General features: G+C 49.6%; 1 protein-coding gene and 1 pseudogene across 8 annotated transcripts in view; both read right to left on the bottom strand.

Moving 5' to 3' along the window:
• NCOR1 (nuclear receptor corepressor 1) overlaps positions 1-16257 on the bottom strand; it is a 109253-nt gene that overhangs the window by 2903 nt on the left and 90093 nt on the right. For 7 of the 8 annotated variants that reach the window (XM_061605353.1, XM_061605352.1, XM_061605355.1 and 4 more), the window contains exons 37-46: positions 14820-14985; positions 12310-12839; positions 11569-11700; positions 9476-9636; positions 8187-8410; positions 6723-6860; positions 4823-4965; positions 3798-3851; positions 1444-1665; positions 445-627 (exon numbers count right to left, since the gene is read on the bottom strand). In XM_061605353.1, coding sequence (XP_061461337.1) covers positions 445-627; positions 1444-1665; positions 3798-3851; positions 4823-4965; positions 6723-6860; positions 8187-8410; positions 9476-9636; positions 11569-11700; positions 12310-12839; positions 14820-14985 — 1953 coding nt within the window. The remainder of the gene's footprint in view (positions 1-444; positions 628-1443; positions 1666-3797; positions 3852-4822; positions 4966-6722; positions 6861-8186; positions 8411-9475; positions 9637-11568; positions 11701-12309; positions 12840-14819; positions 14986-16257) is intronic. The other variant, XM_061605356.1, reaches the window with a different exon arrangement.
• LOC133374524 (5S ribosomal RNA) lies at positions 9896-10015 on the bottom strand (annotated as a pseudogene).

Here is a 16257-nt window from a genome sequence, read left to right as displayed (position 1 = left end):
ATTAGATGTGTATTGCTGCAAATGTGATTTCAGTTTGGTTGTTAAGCTACTCTGTCTTCTTCTGAAGAGCAGCAGAGTATCTTTTTATTTTTATTTTAATATGATTTCAGTTTGGTTGTATAACGTCCTGTTTTCTTTCAAAGAACAGCAGAATATCCTTTTTTAATTTTTATTTTTAATGCGATTTCCGCTTGGTTGTTGAGATGCTCTGTTTTCTTTTGAGAACAGCAGCATAGCCTTTTATTTTTATTTAAGTACGATTCCAGTCTGGTTGCAAGCCGTTCCGTTTTTCCCCCCAGACCAGTAGTGTCCTAGTTCCTTATTTCATACAATTAACAAAACCAGCCACCCTGAAGTTCTTGCTGTGCTGCACTTGCCCACGCACGGCGAGTCACTTCCTCGCTGCACTTCCAAGTGCCTCAGCTTGCACCCGCCTCGTCTCACCTGTCGAGGAGGGCCGGTCTTCCCAGGACCATACCGGGGTCTGCCTGTGGTAGTCCCCTTCCGAATGCACCGACGAGACCGACGAGGGCCGCTCCGCCCCCAAGTAACCTTGCCCAGGAATGGGAGACTTGGACTTCCGGCTGCCAGATTTCCCCATCAGCTTTGGCTTGCTGACTCCCCCGCCTGGAAAAAAAGAGACGCCGGAGTGAGGGCTGCGTGAGCCAGACCTTCCATATGGACTCCCACATGCAGGTCGCCCACTTCTTTGCAACAGAGGGAGGACACCCATGCACATGGAACGAACTCCCCTACTAATATGGGATGGGGGGGTCGGGTACGCAGTGGACTTGGAGCGCCGCCAGAGATGGGGAAGGGACGCGGCTCAGCGGCAGAGCATCTGCTTTGCATGCAGAAGGTCCAGCAGCCTCTTGTGTTCCTACTGGAATCACCCCTTCATTCAGAACCATGAGGACTGGAATCTTGTCCTGTTTTTAGGGGAAGAGCAGAGCATCTGCTTTGCGGGGAAAGTCCCAGATTCGGCCCCTGGCATCTCTAGGTAGGGACGGGAATGTCCCCTCTCTGAAAAGCCTGGAGAACTGCTGCCAATCAGCAGAGACAATACTGAGCTAGGTGGACCAATGGTCTGACTCAGAATAAGACAGCTTCCTAGCTTCTTACGACAGGTTTTGAGTGGCCCTTGATCACAGGCTTCAGGCTCTTCCTGGACGGCATCTAGCCATGCAGGCCTCAGGGAGAATGTGCACATTAACCTTCCACGAAGAAAAAATCATGCACGTTTCCCAGACAATATGCATAACCTCCAACATGCCTTGGGGAACGTTGCACACGTTGCCTGAATTGTGTATGTTCTCTGGCTAAGAGATGGCTAACCCAGGCCTTCCGACTCCAGATTTTTGGGCTCATGCTGCACATAAAGAATCTACTGGGATCATGCGGTCTGCCCCAACGTCCCCCAAAACGAGCCACAGCGTTTCTTACCCGGACTGGGGGATGGGTTAGCGTCCTCCCTCCGGGCCTCGCTGCTTGTCGGGAGGGCAGAGCTGGTGCTGGCGGAGACCAGGCCCATGGGCTGGGCCATGACAAGGCCGTGGTCCTCCCCTTTGTCGTCGAAGTTGCCCATTAGGGCCTTGCGGATGATGTCCTCCAGGCCCAGGTTGCTGGCAGGATCTGCAAAGGAATGACCTCGAGCACTGACTGGACCTGGGAAGGAAGAGGAGGAGGAGGAGGAGGAGGAGGAAGACACACCTCAGCGAGGACAGCAAAGGTGGCCAGGGAGGAGGGGGAAGCGGTTTTTAGAAGGGATAGAGAAAAAGAGCATGGGAGGAGGAGCGAGAAAGAGCGCAAAAAGGAAGGTAAGTCTAGATGATGCAAAGCTCCGAAGCTTTAGTGAGCAAACTCGGAAGCAGCTGAAAAAATGTCAGCCAGCCAGCCAGCCATGCGAGCAGCTGACATTAGGAGAGGGGTCCGACTGTGCCATGAGGGGAACATGCCCAGGCGAGAGACTGTTACGTGTGTGTTAAAACGCAAGAGTGAGGGGAGTTGCATGCACATGGGCCACTCTGACAAACGCCACCCATGAAGCCCTTCAGGGAGGCCTGTGGTATTTAAGGTTTCGGGAGTCTGGGAAACTCCTTCCATGCTGGTTATTATTTCAAGGGGGCTGAGGGACTCCCCCACACCCAGCATGGAAATCCCCAGCGAACTGGAGAGGCTTTGGGCACATGTCTGAGGGCGCGCAAGCCAGTCGGTCTCAGGCTTTGCCTGGGCTTCTTGGCCCTTGCCGCCACTGTGCGTGAACTGAAAAGGTGGCCTACGAATGCCATCCAACACTCTTGCTATGACGTCATGAGGGAAGCCGGAGAATGGGCAGGAAGGCCGGGAGTGAAAGCCATGGAGTTAGAGGGAGAAAGGCCTTCCAGTTATAGGGAGGACAGCTCTTCAAGCGCATCATTATCATTAGCACCACCACTGGCCTCAGCAAGGGAGAGGGGCCACTCCATCAAGCCCCCGTCTCTCCTGTGAGGATTCTATCCACTATAAAGGCAGCTGTCAAAGAGCATGGTGGCAGGAGCTGCCTTCTCCTCTTGGCCTGGAGATCGGCAGCACTTCGGCCCCTGGATCTGAACCTGGGGGGGCAGGGGGCAGGGGAGGGCCTGCTCTTTATCAAGGGAAAGGAAACCAGAACAGGCCCCAATGTTGGCTATAAAACCAAAAGAGCTTGTGATGGAGCTTTGCTTTTCCCTCCTCCCTCCCATGGGTTTTTTCTTGCGTGTCGTGTCTTTTTAGACTGTGATCCTAAAAAGCAGGGACCATCATAGTCCACTGCTGTAGATAGGTAAATATGATGGATTTTGCCATTGACGTTACAAGGAGCCTGTCCTGGTTGGGTAACATAGGAAGCTGTCTCATACCAGAACACCCTCTTTTGTCTGCCCAGCCTGAGGACTGCTTACTCTGACTGGCAGCAGCTCTCCGGGGTCTCAGGCAGAGAAAGGATCTTTTCCTGGCCTTTGCTCCTTTTATAATTAGGAGATCCTGGGAATTAGGCACCTTTGGATTGGGAAGCACAAAGCTCTATCACAGAGGCAATGCCCATCCCCAAAACAGGGAGTTCACTTCTGTTCTCTTCTACTCACTCATTCCAGTCCCTACAATCACAGGTCGTGGGAAGCTGTTCCACAAGTTACCAGGGGTGGGGGGGTGGGAGAGAGACGGATTAGGGACACCAAATTGCCTGGAAGCAGCACTCAGATACTGGCAATGTTTCACTGCATGTTAGAGGAGAAAAGGTGATCACCAGGATTCACCCTGCGGGAACATGAAACAAAAAATACAGCCCAAAGTCTCAAGTGCAAAAGGAGACCGCTGTCTGGTTGCCGGCCCGAAGCGGCTGGCCCATCCTTGGCATAAATTCCTCAGGAATTAAGGATCTCTCCCATGGGATCAAGAAACCTAAAAACGTCCCAGGACCAAAACAGCTCACTGAAGGCAAGGTGAAAACGAGTATTAAAAAAGCAAATGTGTCAGTACCATCACAATCATGTGCGAAGTGCTAGTTTAGGAACTGGTATTCAGTCATCATTGCATCAGTGTACGCTTCTAGTCCTCATAATTTCCCTTCATTTCCCTTCTGAGGCTTCTCCTCCTCTCTTCCTCCCTCACAGTGTGTTTGGATGCAAACGTTTTGTAAAACTTTACCAAGAGAGCATCCAAACCCTCTCATTACCACTGGCCCCTCGGGAGAGCGTTCTGTGGCAGAGCAATCACAACGCGAGGCAGGAAGAGGGACACTCCTTTATCGTGACGTACTGGGTGGTTTCAGGAAGGCTCACCTGAGGTGGTGACCGCAGGCAAGTTAAATATTTCTGTCCCCGGCTGAGCAGCAGCTGTGGAACAAGAGAAAGACACGATCTCAATTAATCTTAAGGAATCAACCCAAAGGACAGACGCATTAAAAAAAAGCCATCATCCAAATCAGATTTTCTCCTCCCCCTCTGCCCTCCACTCAGTTTTCCCTTAGAACCAGGGAGGGGAAACTTTTTCGGCCTGAGGGCCGCATTCCTTCATGAGTAATCTCCCAGAGGCCATGTGCTTGGGCTTGCGCGGAGCAAATTGTAACTGTTATCCTGTCTCTGCATTGGAACTGTTTTTCAGCCTTTGCCAGTATGCTGTACTGGCAAGGGCTGATGGGAATTGTAGTCCAAAACCTCAGCAGGGGGCAGAGGGCAAGCCTGGAGGAAGATAGGATTAAATAATTCAGCTGCTTTCAGTGCAGAGATGCGACTGTAGGACTCTACTCCCCAGTGCTGGATGACTAGAAGCAGACTACTACAGAACAGTAACTCATGCAGAGAGACAGCAGACAGCCCCTTCAGATGGGAGGGGGATAATCAGAGCAGGCTTTAATGAATGAAAATGGGCTGCCTTCAAGTCGATCCCGACTTATTGCGACCCTATGAATAGGGATTTCATGGTAAGGGGCATTCAGAGGGGGTTTACCATTGCCTCCCTCTGAGGCTAGTCCTCCTCAGCTTGCCACCACTGCACAAGCCAGCCCCTTCCTTGTCCGCAACTGCCAGCTGGGGGGCAACTGGGCTCCTTGGGACTATGCAGCTTGCCCACGGCTGCACAGGTGGCAGGGCACGTAACCCGAGCCACTCGCTGTGGGAGTGATATTTAGCTGGCCCTTTACACCCAGGAGACACGAGCAGCATTTGAACTCACAGAGTCTGGACTCCCAGCCAGGCTCTCCTCCCCACTGTGCCATACCAGCTGTCATTAATGACTGAATGAAGTGTATTTTCCTCAGGGCAAATGAGAAGCTCCCATATATCACACAAAGGCACAACCCTCTTACCCATGTCATTGTCACCTCCACTGCAAGAGTTCAATTTGCGGAAGATCTCCTGTTTCTTAGACTTCACCATCGGCGAGGTGCTCTCAAGTTTGGTGAAGAACGAAGGCAGGTAGCTCATACTCCCCGGAGAACGAGAGTCCGTCCTGACGAGATCAAAGAACGAAGGAATTTTAAAAACATACCAAGAAAGGACTGGCTGTATTTTCAAAAGGCACATGCCTGCACATGTTGTGAACTTTTTAAAAAGCTGGTTAGAACCACCTTTCTGCCAAAGGAAAATAAAAAAGGCGCTCAATACAGAATCCGGTAGTTTAAAATGGGACGACGCAAACTAATCATTCTTGTTAGCATCCAAAAAAACGCACAGGTCAACACCGTCAGGCAAAGAGAGACATCATCAAACCACGACAAACTTTTGAGAACTTAAAAAAAAAAAGTTAAACTGCTGGCAAAAAACTTGAAAGGCAGAGGTTGGGTTCAGCACACATTGAAATGTGAAATGGAAATGGACTGCCTTCAAGTCGATTCCAATTTATGGCGACCCCACGAATAAGGTTTTCATGGTAAGCGGTGTTCAGAGGGGGTTCACCATTGCCTTCCTCTGCGGCTGAGAGGCAGTGACTGGCCCAAGGTCGCCCAGTGAGCTTCATGGCTGTGTGGGGATTCAACCCTGGTCTCCCAGGTCACAGTTCAACACCTTAACCACTACATCATACAAATGTGGAGGCTACCAAATTTTGTCACTCTTGCCAGCGTGGACCCTACTTGAGTGCTATGCATGAGCATAGATAAGCATGCTAAGCTCCATCGTCACGGGTCACGCCTGGAGTTGGAGGGGAATGTTTGAAGTGGGGAGCCCCCTCTACTTGTGGGGGTTCCCCATGCAGTTAACCCAAATTTTGCAGGGTTCTAAACCATGCAAGGCACCTCCACAGCTAGAGAGGCTCCTCGTTTCAGACTTCAGCCTCTCGACTCATGAAGGGGGTTAGTGACCATGGAGGGGGAATGACATCAGGCATAGTGACCCAGGGATGGGACAGGCACAGCGCCCTCATCCCTGAACGTGCGAGACAGGCATAGCGACCTCAGGGTGGACACAGCGCCCTCATCCCTGCACGCATGTAGTATTTACATCTTAACAGCACGCCTGGAGGGGGCTTTGGAGTCCCTTGTTTCACTAGCAATTGAGGTCTCTTGGACAGCAAGCATTTCAGCCTTCCGAATCATCTGGAGGGCCCGAAAATTAGTTTGGGCTGCAGTTTAAACTTGGATGGCTTTAAGAGAGGATTAGACAAATTCATGGAGGATAAGGCTATCAATGGCTACTAGCCAGGCTGGCTACGTTCTGCCTCCACAGTCAGAGGTGGTATGCTTCTGACTACCAGTTACTAGAAGCCACAGGAGGGGAGAGTTGCTGTTGCACTCAGGTCCTGTTTGGGGGCTTCCCATCTGGTTGGCCATTGTGAGAACAGGATGCTGGACTAGACGAGGGGGGGGGGCCCTTTGGCCTGACCCAGCAAACAGGCTCTCCTTGACCACGATAGCTGAGAAAGGAACCTCCACACCCAGAGGCAGTCTATCTCTGAGTACCAGTTGCTGCAGATCACAAGTTAGGAGAGTGCTCTTGCTGAGGTCCTGCTCGTGGGCTTCCCATCGGGGCATCTGGTTGGCCGCTGTGAGAACAGGATGCTGGACTAGATGGGCCCCTTTTGGCCTGACCCAGCAGGCTATTCTTATGTTCCCCACTTTGTTAGAAATATCCAAAGATGGTACTTGTTTCTGTTGGGACACCTCAGACTCTGCGCCTCCCTCTTTAGGTCACGTGGGAGCGCTTTAACTCACGGGCAAGCCCTGCCGAGCAAACAGACGCAACCACCGCTTTGAAGTTCGGCTCGCCTACCTCTGCTCCAGAGGCTCGGATCTTTGGGCGAGGAGCAAGAGGCTGTCTTGCTTTTCGTGCACGGCTGGGGCCTGGGGCGGCGATATCGGCTCGTAGGACTCGGAGGGAACGTGGCTCCGCTCAGGGGACTTCCCAAGCCTACAGAGGTTGCAGTGCAAGAGATAGTGAAAAAAGGCTGGCATACTTGATACAAATTAAAAACACACAGCATCTTCCCCTCCTGAGGGGGGGGGCACTTATTGAACTACAGAGGAGGGAGAGTGAGGATATAGACTGTGGAGGGAGGTTTGTGGGGTCTCCTTTCTTGGGAGACGTTCAAGCAAGTAACGCCTGGGTTGACATCTTATTAAAAAGGCATACAAACCGAAGTGTTTTATTATTTATTATTAAATAATAAATGGTAATGATAAATAATGTTAGCATGTTGTATCCAGTGCAGTGCTAAATGAGGGTCCCGTCAGTGCAAGGATTACCAGTAGCACACCAGAACTTCCACTCTCTCCTCCTGCTCCCCCCCCAGCAGCCCTTAAATTTGTTCTAGGGGTTCCCCCAACTCTCCAGAGCAGATCTGGGGAAGACGCAGGGTGCACACTGGGAGAGAAGAGGGAGGCAAGTCCCACTGCACTACAGGCAATCCTAGCGCTGATGGGGCATGTTAGTAAAATGCTGCCTTTTCTTTATTAATATTTTTATTATCTTTTGTTGTTGTTATGTGCCTTCAAGTCGATTACAACTTATGGCGACCCTATAAATTAGCAACCTCCAATAGCATCTGTCGTGAACCACCCTGTTCAGATCTTGCAAGTTCAGGGCTGTGGCTTCCTTGATGGAATCAATCCATCTCTTGTTTGGCCTTCCTCTTTTTCTACTCCCTTCTGTTTTTCCCAGCATTATTGTCTTTTCTAGTAAATCAGGTCTTCTCATTATGTGTCCAAAGTATGATAACCTCAGTTTCACCACTTTAGCTTCTAGTGATAGTTCTGGTTTAATTTGTTCTAACACCCAATTATTTGTCCTTTTCGTGGTCCATGGTATGCGCAAAGCTCTCCTCCAGCACCACATTTCAAAGGAGTTGTTATTTCATTTTGGACCGCCCTTCACCAGCAATCTCTCAGCAGTACACAACAATACATAAAACTTTACTAACTCCAGCCACCCTACACAGCCTTCCTCTCTACATTCTCCCCTGAAGGACTGAATGACTGGTTCTTCGTAGTGAGAAGATCAGCAATGGCCCCTGATGAAGCTGAGCAAATGACAAGCAGCCAAAGCCAGTTCCAAGCAAATCAAAAGCATCAAAGCCAGTTCTGAGCAAAGGACAAGCACCCAAAGCCAGTATCGAGAGAGCGGGTGAAAGAGACCGAATCTCCTTCCCAATCCAGGGAAGTCTTTTCTGAAATATGAGATGCTTAACATAACATCCACCAGGGGAAAAAATCAGCCCCTCAGCACTCAGAACTTTACCTTCCCCTGTTTTTCTCCGAGAGGTTTTCAGGTGACACTCGGGACCCAGGACGCTGGTGAGGTGCAGACTGGACCTGGACCTCGGGACTGTAGCGGTTGGAGGCCTTCACCCGGTTTGTGGTGGTGATGGAAGTTGGGGCAGAGGTCTGGAATGTGCTAGTGGGAGTCTGGAGGGATGGCTGCGTAGAGGTTTGGTTGCGAGCAAAATCCTGGGTGATGATTTGCTAGAGGGAAAATGGAAAGACAAAATAAAAACAAGCCTGTGAGGAAGGCATTCTTTGACCTGCAGAATTAACAGTAAGCATGTATGATCTGCGCAGACTGGAACACACTGAATTGTGGGAAAGTGGTGTGTGCGTGTGAGAAATTAGACCAACAACATGAAGGATACTCAGTTTTCTGACCAACCATATTGGGTGTTTACTTGGCTCTGGGTGTAAGGAATTTTGGCACAGAATCCCTGCCTTGGTGATGACAACCAGCAAGTTGCCTTGCACCAGTTCAGACCATTGATCCACCTAGCTCAATAGTGTCTACGCTGACTGGCAGTGGCTCTCCAGGGTTTCAGGCAGGAGACATTCCCAACCCTAGCTGAAGATGGCAGGCAATAAACCTGGGACCTTCTGCAGGTAAAGCAAAGTGCTCTACCACTGAGCTGCAACCCATCACCTAAAAATATAGCAAGATTCCAGTCCTCATGGTTATGCATCGAGGGTTGATTTAAAGAGGAACTTACAAAGCTGCCTTATACCAAATCAGACTGCTCTATCTAGCTCAGTATTGTCTACACTGACTGGCAGCAGCTCTCCAGGGTTTCAAGCCGGAGTCTTTTCCAGCCCTACCTGGAGATGCCATTGGGGACTGAATTCGAGAGCTTTTGCATGCAGAGCAAGTGCTCTACCATTGAACTACAGCCCCCATCTATCATACCCACCATCTCCAACTATTCTACCCACCAAAACTATACAGAGCCAGTGGTTGTGTAGTGGTTAGACTGTTGGACAACAACCTGGGTTCTGGGCCAGTTGCTGTCTCTCAGCCTAACCTACCTCACAGGGCTGTTGTGAGGATAAAATGGAGAGAACCATATACGCCACCCTGAGTTCCTCGGAGGAAAGGCGGGATATAAATGTAATAAATAAATAACTTTAAGGGCTGGATTCTCTGTGCTGCATCAGGCTGTATAGGCATATGTGGGGGTGGGGGGTGGAATCACACAAGTTCCTACAATGGCGGTGAGAATCCGGGGGTAGGCCTCACAACAGACAGCCCAAGCACACAAAACCTACACAGATGTGATCGGCGAGGGTGATGAGGCGGTGAGTTCGTGGCACAGGCCCCATCCCGTCACCCTGTGGGGGAGGCAGTTGCTGCTGCTGCTGCGGTGACGGAGAATCTTGCTGAGGTCTGTAAGAGTGGATCGGTCCCTCGTACTGACGGCTGCAGTCTCCTGGTTTCCCCGTCAAAGAAAAAAAAAAGTTATTTCTGTACCGTGTGACTCACAACCCAAGAACTGTTTAGACCCAGGGGACAGGAACCTGTGGTCCTAAACCGTGCTTTTGGGCCTCCAACTCCTATCAGCCAAAGCCAGGTGGCGGTTGTTATATGCCTTGAATGACAACTTATGGCGACCCTATGAATCTTTTTTGGATATGTTCATAGGGTTTTCATGGTAAGAGATATTGGTGGTTGACCGTTGCCTTCCTCTAAGCCTACGGCACCCGGTATTTCCCAGGCGGTCTCCCATCCAAGTACTAACCAGGCCTGACCCTGCTTAGCTTCCGAGATCAGACAAGATTGGGCGTGTTCAGGGTAGTATGGCTATAGGCCCAAAGCTAGGTACAGGGCATATGGAAAAGTGGGAGTTCAGTTAAATGCGCACAAAAATCCATACAAATTTCCATGCCAAATAAATATATATATATATATACATAGAAAACTGATATAGAAATGGGGAGGACTCAACGGGGAGAACGCAACTTAAGACTGGAACAGCAAGAAACAGAAATTCACATCCATCCATACCCCAGCAAGCATGGCGAGCCATCGGGGATGATGGGAGTCTGAAAACATTTGGAAGGCACCAAGGTCTTCATACCTAGTGCAGCTCAAATCCAACCAAGGGGCACAACCAGTCTGGCATCCAGTCCAAACAGAGGCCCCGTAGCAGCTCACAACATCCAATGCCCCTCTTGGATCAAGCTCACAATAGTGGCGTAAAGGCAGCAATCCTTCCCCAACCTCTCATCCGCTGCTCCCTAACAAATAGCACTGTGAGGCATGCTGCCTCTGGACATGGATGTTCTATGGCTAGTAGACCTGTTCCCCCCACCCCACTTCCATGAGTGCTGTCTAAGCTATTTTTGTTTATACAAATCACTTTTCTCTTCCAGGAAAGGAATGACAAAAACAGGGGTATTCAATGTTCGGATTAGAGTCATTGAAGTTTAGACATGGCTAGACATCCTAGGTGCCCCTTCAGTGATTCCCTCCTTTGAAGATAAGGGGGGCTAGACAGTCCCACCCAGGGGCCCTGATGCGCAATATCCCCTTTTCCTGACTTTTGATCTCAGGAAGTAAATAAGAGGTAACAAATAAGGTTCGGCTGCATCTTCTTGACTTTTGCAAATTGCCTGTTTGGCACTGATCTGCAGATCTTTCTCAACAGGGTGTCCCAGGGGCCCACAAGGCTCCCGGAATTCTCTCTGGTTGAACCATTTTAGCTTGACCAAAGTGGAGTTCGTTAATTTCAGTGGGTAAGAGAGAAGGACTTAGCTGAAGGCAACCCATAAACGAGCATAAAATAATCCACTGTTAAAACACAAATTGCTGAAGCCCAGAGTAAACAGTCTTTGTAAAGGTCCCTACACAACAACCACATCATGCCGCAGTGAGTTCCATAAGTTGTGTGACGAAGTCATTCCCTTTTGACTCTGCTGCAGCCCACACTGCCAATTAATTCCACTGGGTGACTCCAAGCTCTACCATTAGGACAAGGGCTAAGACGAACCTTCCCCCCCCCCCCCCCCCCCGGATGGCTTGAAGTTCGCTGAGGATCTTGGCGGACCATTTTAATTATTTTTCTGCCTGTTGCATCAATTGCCATGCGCTGTGCTGGGCGGTGTGTGGTTTTTAATTGCAATTTTACTGCTTCTTTTGTTTCCTAAAGAACCAATTCAATTAAAAATCAGTATGACCGTATAATGCTATAGAGGTGCCACCTCCTGTCTTCAGCCACCGATCCAGACATGCTGCAGACGGCCTGAATGAAGCTCGGTCCACTGTTTGGGAAGCTCCAGGCTAAAATATATGTGGACAGGGGCAGCCCCGTTTGTTTAAACCTGACCCAATCCCATGCAGGGCAGAGGGTGGTCAAACTTACTTTCTGCCTGGCTGATTTTGGAGGGTTCCTGTTGATAAGTCTGCATCTTTTCCTGGGGAGGGACAGGCGAGTTTGCAGGGCTGATCACTTCAATGGCATCTCTGGGGGGTTCGTAACGGTGGGAGGAAGGAACTACATACAACGAGAGAGATGGAGGTCATTTAAAAGGCACCCTGTTTCCAATCCAGCTCTGGTAGTACTAGCTCAGGCCTTGTTGGCCTAGAAACACGATTCTCACTGTGGAAGCACGATGTCCAGAGTTAAATTTTCCAAACAAACTTATGTAAGTGAAGGAAGTGTCTTTAGGGGAGAAGCCATAGTCTAAAGGCGGCACACCTGAAAGATCACCTCCTTCCCTATAGACCATCTTGGTTGTTAAGATCTCTAGAGGGGACCACTCTTGGTAGCTCCACTGCCTTTGGAATTTCGGGGCGAGGAGGCCCAGGAGAGGGCACTCCTAATTTCCAGATGTGCCCCTAGAAAGCTTGAGGACGCTGACTAATCTCTTTATTCATACATGACGGTAAGCCACCTTGTGTGACATAAACCCTTTTGAGAAGACTTTGCTAAAGCACTTTTGAGAACATTTTGTCACAAAGAGGTACAGACATTTTATTTAAACACACACACAGAGCCAGCATGTGACCTGGGAGGGATAGCCGTGCCCCATCACCGTCACCAGGGTACCCTGCCCCTAAAGAGGAAAACCAACAGCCCGGTGAAGAAGGCAGGAAAAGCTACCGTGTGCGGCGGCCGAAGGAGACATACGGCTGCAGGACAAATCCGAGTTCTGGGAGATGCGATCGCGGGCGTCCTTGTCGGAGGCGATCTGCCGCGTGATGATCACGTCGATGAAGTTGGCGGCTGTGATGGTGGTCTTCCCATGCGTCCGCAGCTCCTTCTCGTATATGGAGATGGAAGGCGGGCCTTTGTCCTTCCCAGCCTCCGAGTAGATGCCCGAAGAAGACTGGCTTTGGGACTTGCCGCTGGAAAAGCCTGACAAGGACGTGGCGTAGAGGCCCGGCGGCCCCCTTTTCTCCGCCTCCAACGCCTTCTGCTCCATCTGCTGCTGTTGCTCACTCACTACCGATCTACGGCCCAGGTTCTCCTCCATCCGGCCCCCGTCGTGCTTGCCCTCTTTTGACTTGGCCACTTCCATCTGAGGAGCGGAGGCGGCGGCATCCACTAGGGCAGCCAGGGCATCGGCAGCTGTGTTGTAGTGGGACGTGGGCAAGCCCTGGGTTATGGTGGGAGCACCAGAAGGAAGCTGCCTGTTGGGTCAAAGGAATGGGGTGAGGGTGGGGGGGGAACAGCTCAAGATGTTAGGGTATACCTAGCAAGGGTTTCCAAGGTTGGATCCTGCAAGGCAGCATTATCGTCAAATGATTGCACAGTTTGGAAAACAGGGCAGGGTAACAATAAAGATAATAAATGAAATAAATAAATATTCAACTCAGACCATATTCACACTGTTATTCCTCTATAAACAGTCATGGTTTTCCCCCAAAGAATCCTGGGAAGGGTAGTTTGTGAACGGTGCTGAGAGTTGTTAGGAGACCTCGATTCCCCTCACAGAGCTACAATTGCCAGAAGTCTCTGGGAAGATGGACTGCCTGTTAATCCGCTCAGGGAACTGAAGCTCTGTGAGGAGACTAGAAGTCTTTAAATAACCCTCAGCACCCTTCATGAACTACACTTGCCAGGATTCTTTGGGGAAGCCACGGCTGTTTAAAGTGGAATAAGTATACGGTGTGAATGTGGCCCAAGAGTAGGCCATCAAAATGAATGGGCCAAAGTTATTCACATCCATTAATTTCCATGGATCTACTCAGCGTACAATTACTGTTAGAGACAAGACATAGTGCTGGAAGGGACTTTGGAGGTCATCCAGTCCAACCCGCTGCTCAGGGCAGGAAATCTTGCAATTACTGCACCCCCGACAGGTGGCTGTCCAGCCTCTGGTTAAAGGTCTCCTCCAGGGTAGAAGAGAGTCCACCACCTCCCAAGGGAGGCTCTTTCACTGTCAAAACAGCTTGGACCATTAGCAAGCTTCTCCTGATGCCTAGCTGAAACCAGCTTCCCTGCCAATTTCCAGCCCTTGGTTCTAAGGTCTACCCTCTGGAGCAACAAGATACACACTCCCACCACCTTCTGTGCAACAATCCTTTAAATATCTGAAGGCCACTCTTGCATCTCCCATTCAGGCTAAATATAGCTTCCCTCACACTGAACCAAGAGGTTTCACTTCAATCTGCCGAAGCGGCACTTTTACAGATGCTGCACAATATTAGCCCTGCACTTGTAGGAAATTGACCTTTTAGTATGGCAGCACCTACACTTTGGAACTCCCTGCCTATTGACATCAGGCAGGCACCATCACTGTACTCTCTTTGGCACCTGCCAAAAACGTTTTTGCTCTGGCAAGCCCGTCCAGTCAGGCAGAAGTCAGAATGCACTTTAATATTTTTAGCTTAGCTGCTAGTTTTAATTATATTTTGAATTTTTTTCAATATCTCTTTTTAAATTTTGTCTTTTGTTGACGCTTTTAACGACTGTTTTGGTTTTTTTAGGGCAGGGGGTCCCAAACTGTAGCCTTGGACCACCAGTGGTCCTCAAGTTTCATTAAGGTGGTCTGTGGCATGTCTGTGGAATTGTGGCTGAAGATGGGAGATGGCCCATCCGTTGCGTTAAATGCGCGGATTGATTTTCAATTGTATTTTAATATTTCTTATATTGTATTACAACTTGAATTCCATGGAATCTAAACTCCAGTACAATAAAACTTCTAAGAAATAAAACAAGCCATGAAAATACCATTTAAAATCATACAGCGTCCCCAATTGCTACAAAAGGCGGAAAAATCATCAAGTGGCCCGCTAAGAACCTCACAATTTTTCAAGTGGGCCGTGGGAAAAGAACGCTTTGGGAACGACTGGCTTAGAGGTTCTATGTACAATCAAGTGGCATATAAATGGTGTTCAATAAACAAATAAAATAAAACCACCTCTCCAACTTAATGCAGCCACAAGGAAATAATACATTTTTTGTGCACGCATTGAGAAACTCGTGCCTCAAGGACAGAAACACGTCTTTAAGCGAGGACCGAATGCGGGACCTTTTGCAATCAAAGCGTGTGGCCCCTTCCTCAGAGCAATCATCCCACCTCAGGACCACCTTACACAACTTTGCTTAAACTGCAGGGAAAGACATTCAGGAGCGAACAAGATCCCCTGCTGAAAACAAACCCGTACATGATGCGCAACTGGGCGGAGGGATCCAGCGGGGTGATCACACTCGTCCCATTAGATCCCTGGAAGATACTGGGCCGCTGCTGGATGACGTTCTCCTGGCTCCGGACCGAAGGGGAAGGGGAGCGGACGTAGCCGTGGCTGCTGGGTCTGCCCGGCTGTTCAGCGCCTTAAGAACGTCAAGGGAGGAAAGAGTCAGTGAGATCTGGAAAGGGGGAGGCTTTCCCACATACAAAGCTGCCTTGCGCAGACTCGCATCGTTGGTCCATCTAGTTCAGTACTGCTGACACTGACTGGCAGTGGCTCTACAGGATTTCAGGCAGGCAGTCTTTTCGCAGCCCTACCTGGAGATGCCGTTGGGGATCAAACCTGGGACGTTCCACATGCAAAGCAAGTGCCCTGCCACTCAGCTACTGCCCTTCTCCAAAGCCATTGTCACTGAGCAGGGGTAGCCAAAGTGGTGCCCTCCAGGAGAAGGCCAGCAACTTCTGGAGGGCACTCAGTTGGCTATCCCTGGGGTAGGAAGAGTCTGAGTAGAAAACTGGGAAGACGCTGGTTAAAATCCTAACTCAGCCAGGATGCTAATCAGGAGACATTGGGCCAGCCAGATTCTCAGCAAAGCCTACCTCACAGGGTTGTTGTGAGGATAAATATGGGGGAAGGGAAGAAAGGGGAAATAAAGTCATACAACAATTTGAAATTTTAACGACTTTTCCCACGTGAATGTTGTTGCTTCACAACAGCTTTCTAGATTTGTTTTTGGCAATCTGCATTGTAAGTATCAAACCAGATGCTGATTAATTGATTATAGATTTCTTACCCACCTTTCACCATGAGATCCCAGGGCAGGTTACAACATTTGAAAAATTCAGTATTAAAAACAGTTTAAAACAAATGATCATCTTTTTTGTTGTTCTCATTAACAGTCAGATATTTTAAAAGTGTTAACGGGACAATATTTGACCGGTCTGCTGATCAACCCTCTCCCAAAGATGGAGGACAGACTCCTCTCCAACCACTAGGTGGCAGGCTCTCTGGAAAAAAAAAATTCAGCTGGACTTAAAAGCAAATTTTCTAATGACGCAGCAGTATTTAACCCCAGAGAGTGAGTCAGCTATCAGCAAGGAGTAAGCCAAACAGAGATCATTATCGACTGGTGTCTGTCTAATATTTAAGGGGAGGGAATTCCAAAGGGTCGATGCCACCACACTAAAGGTCCGCTTCCTATGTTGCGTGGAATGGACCTGCTGATGAGATGGAAATGCAGGAGGCCCTCGCCTGCAAGGCGCAGTGATCGGCCGGGTACATAAAGGGTGAGACGATCTTTCAGGCTTCCCTTAGACATATGGCTGGCCACTGCGAGAACAGGATGCTGGACTAGATGGGGGGCCCCGTGGCCTGATCCACCCCCCTGCCAAGCAAAAGCTTTCTTCAAACAACC

The sequence above is a fragment of the Rhineura floridana genome, chromosome 21, assembly GCF_030035675.1.
Source record: "Rhineura floridana isolate rRhiFlo1 chromosome 21, rRhiFlo1.hap2, whole genome shotgun sequence".
Lineage (NCBI taxonomy): Eukaryota > Metazoa > Chordata > Lepidosauria > Squamata > Rhineuridae > Rhineura > Rhineura floridana.
The sequence above is the reverse complement of the archived record's forward strand: the minus strand, read 5'-3'. Positions and strand labels throughout refer to the sequence as shown.